At 35.1% G+C, this 20,792-nt stretch overlaps 2 protein-coding genes across 4 annotated transcripts in view; one reads left to right on the forward strand and one right to left on the reverse strand.

The window, feature by feature from the left end:
* LOC106884314 (Golgi apparatus membrane protein TVP23 homolog B) overlaps positions 1-2,843 on the forward strand; it is a 35,671-nt gene extending 32,828 nt beyond the window's left edge. For all 3 annotated transcript variants that reach the window (XM_014935639.3, XM_014935638.3, XM_089347506.1), the window contains one exon: positions 766-2,843. In XM_014935639.3, coding sequence (XP_014791125.1) covers positions 766-849 — 84 coding nt within the window. In that variant the 3' untranslated portion in view covers positions 850-2,843. The remainder of the gene's footprint in view (positions 1-765) is intronic.
* On the reverse strand, positions 2,494-20,416 carry LOC106884315 (pentatricopeptide repeat-containing protein 1, mitochondrial). The gene is made up of 10 exons (XM_014935640.3): positions 20,364-20,416; positions 16,882-17,513; positions 14,704-14,827; positions 13,196-13,336; positions 12,095-12,412; positions 10,625-10,790; positions 9,173-9,561; positions 7,888-8,004; positions 5,177-5,359; positions 2,494-2,708 (listed from the first exon to the last, which is right to left on the reverse strand). Exons 2-10 carry the CDS (start codon positions 17,496-17,498, stop codon positions 2,532-2,534), a joined length of 2,232 nt encoding a protein of 743 aa, XP_014791126.1. The 5' UTR covers positions 17,499-17,513; positions 20,364-20,416; the 3' UTR covers positions 2,494-2,531.
* Positions 20,417-20,792: the final 376 nt, after the last annotated feature.

The following is a 20,792-nucleotide window of genomic DNA, read 5'->3' on the forward strand; positions in this document are numbered from 1 at the left end:
GGAAGGCATTGGTCTCTATGTTTATATTAGAGGTATAGAATTCATTAGCTGTGTTATAACTATGGTAGTGAGTGTCAACACTCAGTTAATTAAAAATCTTTCTCAAGCCTCAAGTAGTATTAAAGGTCAGTATGTAACTATTATAACTGAGTCAGTTGATTAAAAGCTTTTCTGAAGTCTGCAGGTTCTTTAGACCAGAGCTTATTATGGTTTCTGAAGCATTCAGTGGCTGAAAATACAAGACGAATTCCTGGATAGCATACCAGTCCTTGGCAAGATCAGCTCCCAGCTGCTCATTTTTAGCTGAGTGGACTTGAGCAATGCCAAGTGAAGTGTCTTGTTGAAGGTTAGTTAGAATATACCTATAACTATGGTAGTGTTAAAAGTCAGTCAATATAACTTTATTATAACTATGGTAGTACAGGTCAGTTAGTATATAACTGATTTAAAACTCTGGTGAGGTCAGCTTTTGCAGGCTAAAACTTTCCAGCTGTGTTCACTCTTGTTTTATTTTTTGAAATAATGTGAGATAACATTAACCAGTGTCATTCCAATTTTATTGGACTGTAGAGTGTTTTTTTAAGGAGATTTGACTGCTATTTCTAACAGGTCGTGCAACAACACAGAGGTATCAATCACTGATTTGTGAAGTTTACTGTTTACATGTTCACCGTCAGCCACTCATGCATTTATTTTGCTACCTCTTTTACATCCTTTGTTCATCACCGACATTGTTGTTTACATGTTCATTTCTTTTATCTGCAGTTGAAAGGTTCAGTAACAAGCACTACAGAAACTACATCAGAAAATATGAATGAGAAGCCATCCGAGCCCAAATTTTCAATCTGATCCCGGAATACTGTTTACCTGAGAAGGCCTTACAAACCACTTCCATTTATGTGATCATGCCAGGACTTCATAGAACCTTTTACTTGTATATATTCGTTTTTGTTTTCTTTGGCAGGCTGGACAAAAAGCCGATCCATTCTAAATTTGAAATGGATTTTTGACCATATTCATATTTAAAGTTGATTATATATGCATGTGAATGACTATTTGTGTGAATATATGAATGGATGTATGTATAAATGTATGTTTGTGTATGAATTGATATGTGTGTGTATAAATATGTGTGTATATGCATATGGATATAAATTGTATAATTTATGTATTTATGATTGAAGTACATTATCTGTTTCTGTTTTGTTTTTAACTGAACTGCTTTTCAGTTTAACTTCTTATTTGGTTGCATATTAACACATCACATTCCTTCATGTTATTTAAACTGTTGTTTCTTGCGCTCATGGTACCCACATTTGGCCTTGCCCTGTAAAAAACAATAACACTTCCCATTTCAGTATATTATTGAACTGTTGTAATCTTTTTGATGCAATTCAACAGACAGTGTTGCAGTTGGCCAAGGTGGTAGTGTTCCAGCCTAAACACATTGTTGTATTCAAGTCTTGTCCTATTTGATTTCAAGTTCAACTCTTGTCATAGTTTACTTGACTTTTATCTTCCTGGGTACAAGAAATAAAATATATAAATAAAAGAATGGTTCAGATTGCACCACTGTTGCAATTTATCCAATTAACTGTTCTTAGATGTTATCAATGTCACTTCTTAAGGTGGCAAGCTGACAGAATTGTTAATATTCTAGACAAAATGCTTAGTTGCATTTCATTCGTCTTTACAATCTGGGTTCAAATTCTGCAGAGGCCAACTTTGCCTTTCATCCTTTTGGGGTTAATAAAATATCAGTTGAGAACTGGGGTCCATGTAATTGCCCACCCCTGTAATTTTAGGCTTTGTGCCTATAGCAGAAAGAATGTTTTCATGTTCTTTAGATGAGGTGATAATCATGATTACCCATCATATTATATGCCTCTTTAACATTTCAAAATGCTTGAGATACTACTGTCAACACTATCAGTCAGTGGTAGTAATAACAGTAAATTGTCATAAAGAAGACTACTTTTTTTTTTTTTTTATGAATCAGTTGTCAGGAGTTCAAGATCTTCTCTTTGGTGTTATAATTGATGTTTTTCCTGATCATATTTCACTACATTGTTTCTTGAATGAAAGTCAGACATCTCTGAAAGACATTCTCCAAATAAAAGCAAGTGATGTAACTTTTTCATTCACTATTTTGACCATTCTGGTTGCAATACACTTAAATATTGTGTCATATTGAATGGTATGTTATCTGATGTGATATATCAACCCCTATTTTGTGGGCATATTTTTCTTCTAATTTTATCCAAGTCAAATATTTCTAGAGCTTTCATACAAAAAGATGTATGCAAAATATATTATTAAAGAAAAAGAGGATGTCTTTTAGTTTGAATAAATTATCTTAAAACAACTGACTTAAGTACATCACTGTTATTTATTTTAGTGACCTTAGTGTGATATCATAAAATAATTAAGCTGGTAATCTCTACCGAAACATGTCCATGAAGAGTAAGAAAGTGAAAACTCAGACAAAAAACAGCGAGTAAAAAACAAACATCTTTATACAGAATAAATGCTCAGCTTTCACTGTTTTGTACATCAGTCTCTTTTGGGTGCCGGAAATCTTCCCAAGGATGTTCTGGTTTGTCAAATCCAACTGACTTCAACCATTTTGGATAGAATTGCATGAAAGTCTTGAAGGATTCTTTAAAATAGGTGGTTTTGAAATATAAATCAACCACATTTTTCTGTTCCTGGGATGTACACAAAAGGAAAATGTAATTTGAAGTAATCACACAATAAAACTGGAACAATTAAGTTTTCTGCTATTTTATGTAAGTGAATTAAATTATAAGAAAATAAAATGGAGATGAAAAAATATGGTTTAATATTGATTTTGGTTTTGTTTATTGTAACTATATGTAGCAGGTGTGTGTATGTGTGTATATCATCATCATTGTCGTTTAACGTCTGCTTTCCATGCTGGTATGAGTTGGACGGTTCGACTGAGGACGGGTGAGCCAGAAGGCTGCACCAGGCTCCAATTTGATCTGGCAAAGTTTCTACAGCTGAATGCCCTTCCTAATGCCAACCACTCTGAGAGTGTAGTGGGTGCTTTTACGTGCCACCGGCACGAGGGCCAGTCAGGCGGTACTGGCAACAATCACGCTCGAATGGTGCTTTTACGTGCCACCAGCACAGGAGCCAGTCAGCGGCCCTGGCAATGATCATGCTTGGATGGTGCTTTTAACAATCCACTGGCATGAGTGCAAGTCAGGCAGTACTGTCATCGGCCACGTCAGCGATTTTGATTTCACTTGCTTTAACAGATCTTTAAAAGCAAAGTTTATTGTCCAATGAATGAAGGGTACTCATAAGTGGTCTGGTTATACACCACTGGCAGAGGCCACAGGTTATAGTCTCACTTGTCTTGTTGGGTCTTCTCAAGCACAGCATATCTGAATATTTTTTTGAAATGGAAGTTTGAGGAAAACGTTTATCCTTATGTCAATGACATGTGCAAAACTGGTTGCTTCAAGCTCATGCTTTTGATTTCATATCTGGTTCTCATGGTAATATCATAAACGTCATAAACTCAATACAAATGAAATCATGAAACTGCATTGCTGTTTAAGCAAGCCTTTTGATGATTTTAGTCATTGGACTGCAACTATGAGGGAAAACTGTTTTTACTCATTTTATCAGACTTGTTTCAAATTAAGCTTTTTACTACTATTTTTCCATATCTATCATTAATAATGAAATGTGAACAACAATGCCTTTATCTTGAAGAAATAATTTTGTCATATATTTCCTTATATTTCTTCCTCTTACTCCTATAAATTTACTAATTTGAAGACGTAGCAGTGTGAACCCAACTACATGGTTCTGGGTTCATTCCCACTGTGTGGCAAGTGTCTTCTACTATAGCCTTGGGCCAACCAAAGCCTTGTGAGTAGATTTGGTAGACCAGAAACTGAAGGAAACCCATCGTATGTATGTGTATGTGTGTGTGTATATGTTTGTGTCTTTGTGCCCCCACCACTGCTTGAAAAGAGGTGCTAGTGTGTTTATGTCCTTGTAACCTAGTGGTTCGGCAAAAGAGACCGATAGAATAACTACTAGGTTAAAAAGTAAGTCCTGGGGTCAATTTGTTCGACTAAAATCCCTCAAGGTGGTGTTCCAACATGGCTGCAATCACAAGAGTAAAAGACTGTTTTGTACCGATGATATCCAATGAAACTGAAATAGCTGTTTGAGAATGTTAACGGCTGATTAAAAGAAAGAAAATTTAATCAAATTAATTGATATTTTTTTAATTTCTATTTCTAAAGGTAAAAATCACCCTACCTCAAACTGGCAAGACTATTCTCTCTCGTCATAAGAGACGAATCGACTGAGAGATTCACATTTATTGACTGGTTTAGAATTTACTAGAGTGATGTCCCTTAGGAGAGTCAGCTCCCTTCTACGTCACGAATTTACAATGGTGTAAATAAGTACACATTGAACGTAGTCCTGGGCTCCCTACATATATGCAAAGCAGGATGATCGTGGTTGGAACGCTTTTGTTCCTATGTCTATTCAATGAGGAATGACTTTGGTTAAACAACAACACTACAGAATGCGAGCCAACGAAGCAATCTCTACGTAGCCAGTCAACCAGTAGACAAGGCCCCTGTCACACTTCACCATCTTAGAAAAAGTGTGTAGTACAGATTACATTGTCTCAGTAAAATACCTGAAGGTCATGGTTCGAGTGCCTTTCATCATTGGTTTATTTGCCTTTTTCCTCTCATGATTTTCATAAAGAACAGAATAAAGTTTAGAAATCACATTGACTATATTCTTGAAGGCAATACCCCATCATTGCCATAATCCACTAAGTGAACTCATCATCATCATTTAACGTCAGTTTTCCATGCTGGCATGGGTTGGACGGTTTGACGGAAAACTGGTAAGCTGCACCAGGTTCCAATCTGATTTGGCATGGTCTCTACAGCTAGATGCCCTTCCAAGAGTGTAGTGGGTGCCTTTTACATGCTACCAGCACAGGTGTCAGTTATGTGACACTGGCATTGGCCATGACTATGATTTCACTTGGCTTGGCAGGTCTTCTCAAGCATGGCATATCGCCAAAGGTGTTGGTCATTCATCATTGTCTATGTGAGGCCCAATACAAAATGAAAAAATAATAAATAAAGAATTGTTATTCACATACCGCCTGAAGAATTTTCTTCCGCGCATTGGCTATATGATTTTCAATGTGTTGGATGAATACAGTGTTAGGTTTTAGGTCCCATTTTGGCATCATTTCTAGAAGTTCAAGCTTGTATTTAAAATCCATACTGCTCTTGTACATTAACAGACCAAATATTTCAATATTTGGTTCCATACCAATTTCCTAAAATAAGATAAAAGCTTAAAAAATAAATTAAATTAAAATGCAACCTGTTTGATTTGTTAACACTAGGCCATGTCAGAACCTGTATATAATATGTATGTGTGTGTATATATATATATAATAATAATAATACAAATGATATATGAGCATATGCATGTATACATACATATATGTACATACCTACATCTACATGTATATATAGATGCATATCCGGGTACAGGACGTGAAAAAAGGAACGGGAACATAAATAAAGCACAAAAAACAGACTTTTTTTTACGGACAACAGAATGAACACATAGGAAAACAGACGAGATATATATATTGCTTTATGTCAAGTTATATATAAAAGAATTTAACATTGAGGTGAAGGATTACTCAAGTACATATTTAAAAACTTTGATGTGAGACAGTCTGATGGAAAGTAGCAGGCTGAAACTTTGAAGTCACTGTCACTTCCCTTGTAAAAATTATATATATATATATATATATACCGCAGCCACTTGGCTGAAACACATAAATAAAAAAATAAAAAATATTGGATAATAAAGCGAATGGTTTACACCTGGTAGCTTACTGGTAAAACACAGTCACTTTCAAAGTGTTTGTTATGTGTATGGCAAATTGACATAATAAATTCTCTTATATTCCATCTTTTGTCTTTCATTTGCCATCATTTAAAATAGTTTGATTCAGCCCCATGCAACTGATCTAGGCTGTTTTCACAGTTATTCTCTCTCTCTCTCTCTCTCTCTCTCTCTCTATATATATATATATATATATATATATATATATCATCATCATCATCATCATCATCGTTTAACGTCCGCTTTCCATGCTAGCATGGGTTGGACGATTTGACTGAGGACTGGTGAAACCGGATGGCAACACCAGGCTCCAGTCTGATTTGGCAGAGTTTCTACAGCTGGATGCCCTTCCTAACGCCAACCACTCTGGAACTGTTAGGATTGTACTGAAGATATAATGTAATGAGACAGTGGAGACAAAAAGCCTTGCAGTATTTGTTCCAGATTTTTATGTTCTGAGTTCAAATCTCATCTTTGACTTTCATCTGTCCAGGGCAGTGATTACTGGAATCGTGTGTGCTGGGCAAAATTCTGACTCTTTACATTCTGCAGGCTCAGGTAGGAATAAGGCACTTGTCGTACATAGTATGTAGCCAATATGATGCCTTATATAAAAAAAAACACAACAGAAATAGCATCATCATCATTTAACGTTTGTTTTCCACCCTGGCATGGGTAGGACATCTACAATAATTCTATGACAAGCACACAGCTCTTGTCAAGGAAACCACTGTGGGTCTTTCATGAGTCTGATGATGCAAGGAAGACGGTAATGTAATAAGCCAATGTAGGTTACACAGGACTGGCACTCCCTATTTCTTTCCACAAGCCCCATGGAAAGATTTGAGTGCAGTATGGCCTATCAATGAAACAACTATTGAACATACATTCTCTCTACAGTATTGAAATGTAATCGCTTCTAAATGGCATTGTCTTAACAAATGATGGATACTTTAGATAGTGTAGTTCTAAAGTAATTACTGACTGTGAAGTCTTGGCTTCAAAATTATAAGTAATAATAAGTAAACTTTACTAAAAGTATTGAGTACATTTATCTCCTTTTTGTAAATTCCAATTCACTTCTCTTCTGTTCACCTCTCTCTATGTGCGTGCATACATACATACATGCATGTATGTATCAGCTGAGCAAGTTTCTGCTGGTTGCTTGACACTGGTAAAAACTAAAATTCCCTTCTTATCACAACATACCTTTAAAAAAAGAAAACACTAAATAAATTCATTATATTTGAAAAAGATGTGATGGTCACAACTGGAATCCTCTTTATCATTTACTCAATCAGGACTGACATGGACTCAAACAACAACAAATGTTTAACAAGATCCCAGTCAACTTGATTTTTATACTAAATTTGGCTTTATTCTCAATAAAGAGTCTTCCCATCAGTAATTGTTCTGTTGTTATTCTTAAACTTGCTTTAAAATAATAACCTTATCTCTTTTACTTGTTTCAGTCATTTGACTGCAGCCAAGCTGGAGCACCGCCTTTAGTCGAGCAAATCGACCCCAGGACTTATTCTTTGGAAGCCTAGTACTTATTCTATCGGCCTCTTTTGCTGAACCGCTAAGTTACGGGGACGTAAACACACCAGCATTGGTTGTCAAGCGATGTTGGGGAGGGGGGACAAACATATACACACACATACATATATATACGACAGGCTTCTTTCAGTTTCCGTCTACCAAATCCACTCACAAGGCTTTGGTTGGCCCGAGGCTATAATAGAAGACACTTGCTCAAAGTGCCACGCAGTGGGACTGAACCCAGGACCATGTGGTTGGTAAGCAAGCTACTTACCACACAGCCACTCCTGCACCTATATAATAACATTTATATATTTATACACACACAACCAGGAATCACTGATAAATTGCATGCATGCAATCAGTCGCCATCAGCTTAACAAGAATATCCGTTATCCTTACATCGATGTTACGAAGGAGTTCCTTTGCTTCACTTAGTTTTATACAACCCATTGCTAAACAGCCAAAAGTTCTTTGGTTAGGATGTAAATTATCTTCCCCAATTTTGTGCAGAACATCCTGAAATAAAAAAAAAACAAAAACATATAAGAGTGAACAAAAATAAAACTCTTACTACTTTCTACAAATTACATGGTTTTCTTGGGATTTCAAACAAAGCACATCATCATCATCATATGTGCAGATGATGATGGTGGTGATGATAAGTCTTGTCTAACCTCTGATAACATGCAAAAAGCTGATGTAAAAATGATCATAATGATGAAATTTAATCAATATTGTCCATGTCCCATGTTGGTATGGGTTGGATGGTTTGATAGGATCCGATGGGACCAAGGACTGCAATGTGGTCCAGTGTTATTTTGGCATGGTTTCTATGGTTGGATGCCCTTCCTAATGCCAACCACTTTACAGTATGTACTGGATGCTTTTTCCATAAAGTCAGTAACTAAAGAGGTTGCCAAGCAACTTGTAAGATTATGAACCTCAAGGAAGGACTTTATGTTAGGAGAATAAGGTTTAGAGAGGGATAAAATATAAGAGAAAAGAGCTGGAAGTATTTATTTTTATATATATATATATATATATATATATATATCAACTTTTAATAGAGCTCAAAACTGATCCATTGAAAATACTTTATTATAATGATAATAATAATAATAATGAAAATGACCTATGATATATTTATATACATATATATCACCACCATCATTTGCCATGCTAGCATGGAAAAAGTAGGTATAAAAACAATGGTGATGAGACATAATGATTTTATGAACATTCATATATATTAAATGTATATTTTGTGTATATGTGATCAGGGAAGTGTAAAGCCATGTGTATGGGTGTTGGGTTCATCATTGTAAGATTATGGGTACAGTTCCTAGTTTGGTGAGTTTAGGAACTTGCTTTAGAGGAGCATCATTTGAAAAAGATAGAAAGGAGGAATTGGAGAAGTTTTTGCATGTGGCAATGTGTATCAAGGTGATTGTGAGGAAAGTTTTCTCTTGAGTTGTTCAATATAGAGATGGAGATGGTAGAATATATAAAATTTTGTTAGAGGTAACATATGACCTGGGAATGGTAGACTTCACAAGAAAAATGAAACATACAGAGAGATGTTATAATGCAGGCTTGAAAAAATATGGGCTATAAGATCACACATGTTCACACACACAATTGTATGTTATTAGACAGCAGAATGATTGACAAACATAAAACAAACCCTTGCATCCTGATACCGTAAGGACCGATTTCTTCTCCTGATTATCATGTTATACAAATCAATGTCTGGTTGCACCCCCAAACTTTTCATGTAGGCCAGAATTTCAACTTCTGCATTATTGTTTAATGGCAAGCAGTCAATTATTTGAGTGAAGGTTAAAATATTTGGCTTGATTTTGTTTTTCTCCATATCTTTAAGAATACTGAAAGGTCCACCTATCAGAGCAAGTCGATTATCTGGATAAGTAAGATCAAGACTTTTTCCTGACTCTGACTGATCGAAATAGTTTGGTTCTTTTTCAATCAAATTGCTAATTGGTTGAACGATTTGATCTGCTTTAGAATGATTTACACTGCTCACTGGAATTTCACAATCTTCATTTATTTTGTCTGAAATTTCAAAGAAAGTTTGTCAAAATTCTAAAATAAGATATTAGGCTTGAATAACTGAGTTAGACCTATTTCTTTCAATGGTCTTTTGTTACAGGTTTTTTAATGTTAGTATGAAGTAAGGTTGATTTTGAAGATTTCAACATTTGTATATTGTTGAAGAAATTGTTTTTAAGTTATATACAGTTTTTTCTTTTAAACATTTAAGTGTGAAATAGAAGTGGAATGTTTGTTAACCAAACACTAGAGTATTCAGAGTTATGCACTGGCCTTCAGATGTATACATACAAATGCTTAAGATTTAAACTCATAGCTATATCAATTTTATAGTTCATCAATTTAACCTGACAATCATTATGTAAAATAATAGAACTATCCAACATACATTTAAAAAATAAATGGTCAAAACAAGTACCACATGAGTTTCTATTTTATTAGATACATTTACATCCATGAGACACAAATGTTAATGTAGCTAATAAAGCTATATTAATATCTATTGATTTTTGCCTCTGTCTATTTGTTAATAAGAAAATATACTCAACATCTGTGAAATCACTTATTTATGCTACCTTGATCTACAATGTTGCTGCATAATTTTAAGTGTTGTCTTTATTTGAACAGATCTCAACTGGTTTGGCAGAAGCACAGATCATTATCATGAGCCAAAAGACACTCAATATGGACACTCGACCTGTTAGAAATGGTTGGCAAATCTCCCTCAAATTATAATCTACCAGCTTGAAAAGGGAGAGACTCATTGGATAATACAGTCCTAGATGCACATCGTCTGAGAGAAAGATGGGCTAGAATGCATTTGATTATAAAACTGGTCAGTCAGGACTGACTTGGGGTTGAACTACAACACTGCATTCATTTTACTTTGACTTCAGACTCTTTCACATATTAATATTTCAATAAGGCTTGACATCATCATATTTTTTATTTGTTTTTATAAATTGATTTGATGTTGCTGATGTATGATCTGAACATCTGTACTGGTATAGAAAAACTTCTGAAAAAGTGTTCATTAGCAAAATTCAAGTTAAGAAAGAGAAAATACCTTCATCTACTGAGGTCGACTTATTATGGTTTGATGGTGCAGTGCGTTCAGGGAAATTCATAACATTACTAGTGGTACCAAACCCTGAATCCCTGACTGTACGGATTAATAAGTTGTAGAGTGGAAGATCTGGTTTAATTTTCAGAGAGCCCAATTGTTTCCAAACCTATGAAAAAAAATGAAACTTATTTACATGCATAACAGGTATGTCTATGTGGTTAAACAGTTTGCATTGCAACCATGTGGTTCTGGGTTTGACCCTACTGCACAGCACTTTGGACAAGTCTCTTCTACCATAACCTGAGACTGACTTGCATGTAAAATTTGGCTGACAGAAAACCCATCAAAAATATATACAAATATATAAGACACTGAGCCTTATGAAGGAGGTGATTAAGGACTGACATATCTGGCGCACTGCTGTACACTGAAGAAGACCCCCTCTGCCACAGCAGAACTGATACTGATGCTGGTGCCATGTTAAAAGTACTGGTTCTGGTGCCACATAACATGGACACACATATCTTTTCATCAGAAAAGAAGGCAGTGCAATGACCCTTTATGGAGGGACAAAGTTATTTTAAAAACTTAAAATTTGGCCTAGATGCTTGCAAAAGAGTAGACAATACTAAAGGTATAATACTAAATGTATAAGACCACCAACTGGTACCTAAAGTACTAGGTGATGTTAAACTGGTTATACACACACTACTATTATAGCTTTTAATTAGAATTGAACATATTCTTGATTCTGATAATCAATGGTTAATTGGCTATCCTTCTTGTCAATGTTTCTAGTTCAGATATTAATTCCCAATAACCAGATAAACTGGGGTATGTAGAATTAAATGTCATGCCCAGAGGTGCAATGAAATAGTTGTCATAGATTTGAAGCCAAGACCTTGGGAGTTTGCTATTAGTAACATTTTAGTTTTGTAATCAACCATTTTGTCACCTCTATGAACCCCCAAAAATAAAAAAATAAAAAAAATAAAAACTTATGAGGGATTTGCTATATGGTCTCAAGACCTGCTAGAAACAGCAACCAAATCTCCCTGAAATAATGTCAGTGTTGTAAAGAAAGACATTAGATATAATTTGAAGAGATACCATTTTTGAATATAAGATGGAATGGTCATAGGTTGAAATTTTGATCATAGGTTTCTTTTGTCATTGTTTTAACATCCACTTTCATTGCTTGTATAGTTCAGACAGAATTTGTTGAGGTGCATTTTTAAGGTCATATTCTCTTCCTCTTGCTAGCTCTCAACTGTTTTCAAATAAGGTAATATTTCCTCATAACCGGACATGTTTTCACAGAAGATTGGAAATGAAGTACACTTCTAGCATGACAGTAACATTCATTTATATCATACAATGTCAAGTCAAAGAGACAGCAAGACACACACACATGATAGAAAAAAAAAAAAGAAATGTCTGATGAGAAGTTAAAAGAAAAGCATTGTTTACCTGTAGGGCATGTCTGAGACCTGCCTTTTTGTCTGATACACATCCCATCAATAGGAAACTGAATAATTCAGCATCTGGAGGATGTATTTCACAGAAGCTATCAGCAACCTTGAATGCTGTCGGAATGTCACCACAGACACTGTAAGATTTTATCATTGCTTTGTATGTGATTGGATGAAGTGGCACTTCTTTCTCAAGGATTAATTCATGAAGTTTACGAGTCCTTTGTAAACCATCGCTCAACCAAGGAGAATTGGAACAGCAGTTGAATAAACAAGTGTAGGTGTGACCTGTAGGTTGTATCCCCATCTTCTTCATCTGAAAAAGATATTAATTTGCTCATAAAAAAACTCACCATCATCATCATCATCACACCACAAACAATGTAGGTTTTCTGCAAATCTGCATATGTTATATAAATTATTTATTATAAAAAAGAGGAACAATTAGCTTTCACAGGCCTTGAGACTGGTGGTATTGTTGAGGCTTAGTTTGAACTTTTGAAAGTTCATGTCTGTAGAATATATATGGGCAGGGACAGAGTTTGAGAGAAGAACAGTTCTGGTGAAAAAGGATAAAGTAGATAGTTCCATTCAGATTTTGATGGCGGAAGATATAGTATGGATGACAGGTGGTCTTAACTGGGGGTAATTGTTTATTAGTTCGGAAGAGGAGGAACCATTGTAATATTAGAGAGAGAGAGAGAGAGAGAGAGTGTGTAGACTATATGTCTGTAATGGCTGTAGCATGTTGGTGAGTGAGGATTTGTGAATCACTTGCATGGTATTTTTGATAGCAATTTTTGGAGGTGGCAGCCTAGCATGTTTGTATGTACTGTGGATGTCCTGTCTCACATATGTGAACAAGATTTTAATGTGCAGTAGATATGTACATTGCAGTAATAAAACATTAATGGGATCATAGTGTAGGAACCAGCATTGTATAATTGACCATAGTGCTGAATTTAAGTACTTGTATGGGTCTGAAGAAGGTGATGGGAAATGACTGCCAAGAAATACCCACTATATGTAAACTAAGTGATAAGCAGGGACCCATCAACCAAACGTTTATGAGACCAAGACTCAGTATAGAAAGACTTACTTTATTAAACAAACTGAAAGCTTTCTTGGTGTATCCAGTTTTTCCAAGAATACCAAGAAGTTGGTTAAAAACATAAGCGTTTGGCATGACACGGTGTTTCTTTAGCATCATGTCTTCCAGTGTATCAATAGCTTCCAAAATCTAAAACAGAATGAAAAAAAAAAAAAGAGAATGGATTAAAAAATTCCCCAAAAGTTGTACCATAAACTGAGCAATATATATTTTTATGCACAACATAATGTGTTTAAATAATACATTGAAGGTTGAGGGTATAATTTTATCAATAAAATTTGTATTTCTTCAATACAGGAAGACATCTTCAAGATGTGGTGACTTCTAGAAGAGAGAACAACTTAGTACAGAACATTGATCTTTTAACATTTTCAGATTAGCATCTTCTCTCCACATGACCTTAACATTATCAACCTTTTGCAGACAGCCATCAACAATGACATCCTCTGACACCTACAATTCGTCTCTCTCCCCAGTGACCACATCCTCAGTACGACTTCCACAGACCCAAATCCATATTTCAATCACTGGAGATGTACTCTCTTATGTCACTGCCCAGTGGACTGTCACTTTAGAGAAATTTGGTGAAAGCAATGTTATTGCCCAAGGCATTAGCAAAGCCTTTGACCAAGCTACACATACAGACCTCCTGGACTGCATCCAGAGAGTAGTCACTTGACTGACTGGCATTAAATCTTAGAATAATTTCCCTCCTTCCTTCAACCAGTTTCAGAGACCCTTGAGAAAGGTCATAGGTACTGTCCTTCTACCTCTGACTAAATCAATAGCAAACAAAGTTGTGATGTAAAATGTGACTATATCAGACAATAAGTCATAGGCTACACAAGGGCCAAAGTACAACATTCACTGAAAATAAAAATTGCAGCATTTGCTTCTTTAAAATGTTACATATGTTAATATAACATTCAGGTTCTAATTTTTTCTTTGTCTCTTTTAAATGTTCTACCAGTCATTTTGCTATATCAAAATGTTATGTAGTTTCTTTTGCACCCTCTTAGTTTGAAATTAATTTATTGATTTTTATTTCCAGAGAAATTGATTTTCTTGAATATATTTAACAATATAAAATATTAATTCTAACTGAAGTGTTAGCTTAGAGTGAAGTTCAAATAATGAAAGGAAATAAAACCGAAATGGAAACGATTAAATGATGTTTCTGTATGCATAAGGTAAAAGTAAAAAAAAACAAACAAACAGAAAACCAACTCAAAAGTGAAAACGTGTAAACCGAGTGACAGCATATTTTGGTAGTATTAGATGTCCAACTGAATTATCTCCCTTAACATCAAAGATGACTGCATTTCGTATCTTAATGAAATAAATAAATTTGTAGCAAAGTAGTGAGGCCAATATACAAAAACCCTGAAAGGTGGTGCCCTCGCATGGCTGCTGTTCAATGAAAGAAGCATTCAAAAGAAGTAGATATCAAAAACAGCAAAGAAAACAGGAAGTGAAAGTTAACAAAGAAACTCAACCTTTCCTTCTTTTCCCAGTTGTTTGATCCTTCCAGCATACCAATATGGTTCATGTAATCGACCTTTTGGAGAGAGCCGGATGTGATTTCGACCTTCATTTTCATCTCTTTTGTCATCGACGAAGCTAAAATGAGAAATAATGTGAAAAAATATCAATTCACTACGTTGTTTTTGTTTAGTTCTAGGTCAAACCATATCAGGCTGACTTTTTACCTAAGGCTTTCCAGTCGTAACTATCCTGTCATTTTGGGGAGTCTGTGTCTACATTATCCTACAATGTCCTTATTTAAGATGATTGAGTATAATTTGTAGAAGACTTAGCTGTTATTTCTAACAGGTTGAGAGACTATGAAGAAAGTCCTGCAGATTATCAGACAAGTCTGTAATGTATGCACCTCCTATATATCTAACTATAGTTACATACATATACACACACACACACATGCATATATTTTCAATACTTGTCTATGTAGGATGATAAAATTTGGGATATTTCTCAATACAATGTTGGAACATATGTTGTGTATTTTTACAGTTATATGCTTCTATTAGCTGCTTAACTATGACAGCAAACTAACAATTATTTCAGTAGGGATCATTTATGAAAAGCCAAATGTTTTATAAACTTTTCATATACACCTCGGAAAAATTAGAATGTGGCATTGAGGAAGCATCTATTAGATGCTTGGTCTGCTAGAAATAGCAACCAAATCTCAGAGAATTTCCACTGACCCAAGTAAGCAAGGAAATTAGATATCAAAATGATTTTTATTGCTATTTTCTACAGCTGTCAGGTTTTCCTTCATGATCATGTGGTCCATATTCTAGCATCTTGACCATTTAGCCAATAAGAGAATACAAATGAAAACCATACAAAATATGGAAACAGCATGGCTTAAGTGCTTAAGTTTGCTTTGTAACTGCATAATTCGAGGTTTGATCTCACAGCCATACCTTTAATACATGCTTTTCAACAGGGAGAGTATCTATAGTCAGAAACATCAACTCTTTCCAAGCAAGGAAGTATTCCTCAATGGTTAGATATATTTTCACAAAAGATTCAAAATGTACAACACTGCTTGTATGATGGTGACACCCATTTAAAACTACTGTGTGACGTTAAGGCAAAACACACACACACACACACACACATATATATATTACATATATATGATGGGCTTTTTTCAGTTTGCTTCTTCCAAATCCACTTACAAGGCTTTGATCAGTCCATCATCATCATCAGTATCATCACCATTGTCATTTAACATCTGCTTTCCATGCTGGCATGGGTTCGACGGTTTGACTGAGGACTGGCAAGTTTTCTACAGCTGGATGCCCTTCCTAACGCCAACTACTCCAAGAATGTAGTGGGTGCTTTTTATGTGCCACCAGCATGGGTGCTGGTCAGGCAGTGCTGGCATTGGCCACACTTGAATGGTGCTTTTTACATGTCAGTCAGGTGGCATTGGCATCGGCCATGCTTGAATGGTGCTTTTTACGTGCCACCAGCACAGATGCCAGTTCGGCAGCACTGGCATCAGCCAGGACTATGATTTCACTCAGTTCAACAGGTCTTCACAAGCATGGCATATTACCTGATAATTAAAGGGTGCTTTTAAGTGGGTCAGTTATGTGACACTGGCATCAGCCATGACTATGATCTCATTTGGCTTGCTGGGTCTTCTCAAGCACAACATATTTCTAAAGGTCTCGGTTGCTCGCCATTGTCTCTGTGAGACCCAATATTTGAAGGTTGTGCTTCACCACCTCATCCCATGTCTTCCTGGGTCTACCTCTTCCACAGGTTCCCTGCACTGTTAGGGTGTGACACTTCTTCACACAGCTGTTCTCATCCATATGCAACTCTCCTACGGCTGTGGTAAAAGACATTTGCCCAGGATGTCACACAGTAGAATTGAACTTGAAACTGCATGGTTATGTGCAGCAATATAAATTTCCTGCAGTATTTGATCCCTGTGGAGCAAATATAACAAGCAGTAGAGATAATTCCATAATGGGAAGTAACTCTATATATGAACTCAACCAGTCAGTAACTAGAGAATTATAAAATGAGCATGAGACTAAGTATTGAATTGATATAATTGACTAAAATCCATGAAGAAAGTGCTCCAGCACGGGACAACCCAATTACTGAAACTAGTAAAAGACTAAACTCACCTGTCATCCTCAGTTTCATCGTAGAGCAATTTCCTTCGCTCCAATGGCTCAGCTAGGCTCCCAAAACTATCAGACCAAGAAGATTCAGATTTCAAGGTAGGGTATTTCTTAAAAGAAACTTCTTTTGGTTTTCTAACTGTACTTTTCTTTTCCTGTATTACAGAAGTATTTCTTAATAACTGTTCTTTTGGTTTTTCAACAATTGTTTTTTTTTTCTGTATTTTAGAAGTGTTTCTTAATGGCTGAAGAGCAGATTTCCTTGTACTTTGCCAAATATTACCAAACAAATTGGTGTCAGAACATGAAACAGTTGTTTTGAACCAATTTTTATTTTCTTCTTTTTCTTTTGCAGTCAGAATTCTCTTATAACGTTTTCGATGCACTTTCGACTTTGCAGTCTTTTTATTTTCCTCATTTTCAGGAGCTGGAGAAAGTTCAGCAGAAGAAGCAGTGACAGTGCAGTAGTTATTGGTTCCAGCTGAGATACTAGCCTTGGTTAGTTTTGTTGAGAGATTATCCAAGACAGTCACTGAAGGAATTTTGTTGAGACATATGTTTCTGGTAATTCCAGACTGTAACTGAATTGCTTTTATAACTCCTATCAGTAAGTTTGACATTGCGTCATAGGAAATCTGCAAAAACAAGACAAATTCTCCAGATAAAAGTGATACAAAAAGCCACACATCTTTACTTCAATGATTACTGTTGTAACATGATTTTCTATATTAGTGTAAAAATCTTGGATGATCTCTTGTACAGAGGTGTTTCTGAGGAGGAGTCACTTTTAAGTAATAACAAATTTTGGTTCTAAAAATGAAACCAGGCTGTTAGCTATAACTTCAACTCCTTGTTCTTAAGTGCTCATTCTATAGGAACCATTGGAACCTGGTATTTAGTTTCCACTCCATTCAACACTTTACCTGCAGATATTTATCAAGGAGAAAGAGGGAAAGGGATGAGTATCAACTAAATGTCAAATATTTTCAGATATGACCAACCTACCTACCCACTACCAAGATTCCCTTTATCTCATTTTATCAAGTTTATCTTAGTTAAACTCCACCACTCTTTCTTAGTTAAACTGCCAAATCTCTGCTGACCTAGCTGTACCTGGGAAATACAATTTCGTTTATATTCAATATATTAAAAAAAAAAAATCGACAAAAAGCTGATTACCTCCCTTCAAAGAATAAGTGCAGCAACAGTAGCCCTTAGTTCATCTAACTGTTGATACTTAATTAAATAAACTACTCAGATATTCGTCATTAATGAACCAAAGGAGCTTCTATTTAGTCAACTAGTTGCTAGAAATTTAGCAATTTAGTTGCTAGAAATAGCAACCAAATCTCCCTTAAAACACACATCCTACCACTTATTAAAATAAAAAAAAACACATTGGATATTATCCTTACACACTTTGTTTGAAAAATGGTGAGATGTTCAAGGCCTTTGATCATAAGTCTACTTGACCAGATTTGCTCTGAGATAAACAATGAAAACAAAGATTGGTATTCTGGCTATACATAGACACAAATATACAAGGAACTGAACTTAGTACAACTCCTTATTGAACCATTTATCAATTTTATGTTGCTGCCACTGCCTATAACAGCAAGCAGGTCAGATTGGTACCTATTTAGAATTAGGTAATGTGAGGCATTTGAATGATGTTTTGGATATGTTTCTTTTCATACCAGCTGATAATACATATTCATTGAATTATCGTACATAGAGGTGGAATGTTGAAAAGTATTGTACTACATACTTGGCAGTCAAGAGTTCAAATGTGTTTCATTGTAAGAACCCTATACTCAACATTGCTTTAGTTCACCTGTCAAGGAATTGGGTACTAAAACATCTCAGAATGTTGACTATGCTAGGCTAACAGTCTAACCAGGGGAATAGTTATTTCTTATTTGTTTCTCAGGGCCAATCACTGGCCACAAATTCTCAGCAGTGAAGCAATGGAAATTGCACTAAACAACTCCTTCTTATCCTCTTGAGCCTCATTCCTTACTCAGTGACCATATGTGTAATTTCTACAGAGCCAGATGTATCTAAAACTTGCTCTATGTCATCATTAGTTTCACACTCTCACCAAATTTAGCAATAACAATGTTGCTTTTGATACAAGTAAAAATTGTGATCTTGCCTGGTATATGAACTCAGTAAAACCCGTGACCTTGCCTGGTCACCTATAGGTCCCATCACTTGAAATGAGTTTTCTATCAGATTACATTCTAATAAGTTTGGCCAGGTACTTCTTTAAGTGCAGTAATTAAGTCCCATGGTAGAATATTTATCCAAAGACTATGCCCTAAAAATTGAATACAGAATATTTAAGGCCAGAATCTTTTTAATCATAGCTGACTTGGGAGAGGGGAAGGGAGCTAAACAACATTAAGCAGACACGAGATGAACTGTTCCCTGTAAAAAAGAAACATCAGCTTACATCTCGTATATAAGGTGTTATGTTTAGACTCAGATTTGATGTGATTGAGGAGGTCTATAATCAAAGGCAATCTAGCCGTGACCTCCTTATTTTTTGTATTTTATTTTTTAGGCATAGTGATAGTGTGCTTCCCTTTTTTAAGATGTAGTATAATGTCATTTGTTGAAGATTTCTAGCATGTCGATGGAAATTTGATCATTGTCGTTTAGCCCCAGATTGAAAAAAACCCCTATGATTAAAGGCATTCCAGTCATGATCATTCCATTTCTATTTTAATTTAATGTGTCTAGGATCACCTTATTTTAATACGCTCGTTTCTCTTTTTCAAGCTGATAGTTGTAATTAGAGGGAAATTCAGGTATCATTTATTGCGGGTCAAGCGGCTATACAGAGGATCCTTAGTTTGTTTATATAGTAATTGATAACTAATGTCACTAGACAAACATATACAACGGAACAGTTGACCTATACTAGTCTTTCTATTTATGACATAAAAAAATAAAAAAAGGTTTTTAATTACATACTCCAACATTGTTAACGGGTTAATACGAAAACTATATATTAAGTTATTTGTCTATTAATTCACATATATTCTTTCATTGGTGTATCTTTCCAAACATCACGCTTAAGTAAATAGTTATATATGTATGTGTATATATATATATATGTATGTGTATATATATATATATATATATATATATATATATATATATATATATATATATATATATATATATATATAAGATGTGACCGTGAGAAGGGCTTGATTCCTATTTATAGTGATTGTATTTAGAAAAGATAGTAAAAATAATACAAGTAACTTTAAAACAAAATCACTTCACCTTGGGATCATGAAATCATTGATACAGGGGTCATATTTAACAATACAAAGAATACCGAATCCTTTATTGACGTTTATAAATATGCTATAATCTCACGATTAAGTATTATATTAAATAAGAAGACTAATGTCGAAAAATAGAATTCATAATAGTATTTGCGTGAAATATTCGATAAAACTCTGACTTACCGAACAAATTACAACCAAAGCACCTGCAACATGTGCATTACCGGTGTTCACACAAAATATATCGCGTTGTATAAAATGGACATAGACGACGCGTTATATATTTTTGTCTTTTATTAAATTCTTTATCTGCTGAGGTTGGCTTTTGCTCTCTGACGTAAAATATTTGTGCACATTTACACATGTATGTATGTATGTATGTATGTATACGTACGTGTGCATGCGCGTATGTGTGTTTACGTATGTATGTGTGTATGTATGTATGTATGTTTACGTACGTATGTATGAGTGTGTGTTTACATATGTAAGTATGTGCGTGTATGTATGTATGTATGTACGCACGTACGTATGTATGTGATGTATGTGTCTGTTTATGTATGTATGTATGTATGATGTGTTATATATATTTTTTAATTTTTAACACATAGGCGT

The sequence above is a fragment of the Octopus bimaculoides genome, chromosome 2 (genome assembly GCF_046866305.1).
Source record: "Octopus bimaculoides isolate indiv1 chromosome 2, ASM4686630v1, whole genome shotgun sequence".
NCBI classification, from domain to species: Eukaryota; Metazoa; Mollusca; class Cephalopoda; order Octopoda; family Octopodidae; genus Octopus; species Octopus bimaculoides.

Bases quoted from the DNA above. Each gene is read 5' to 3' on its own strand.
- LOC106884315 (XM_014935640.3), bottom strand. From the start codon at position 17,498: ATGTCAAACTTACTGATAGGAGTTATAAAAGCAATTCAGTTACAGTCT. The intron at 12,413-13,195 runs GTAAGTCTTTCT...TATCTTTTTCAG, and splicing joins CTTTCAGTTTGTTTAATAAA to ATGAAGAAGATGGGGATACA. The intron at 9,562-10,624 runs GTATTTTCTCTT...TTGAAATTTCAG, and splicing joins GTCGACCTCAGTAGATGAAG to ACAAAATAAATGAAGATTGT.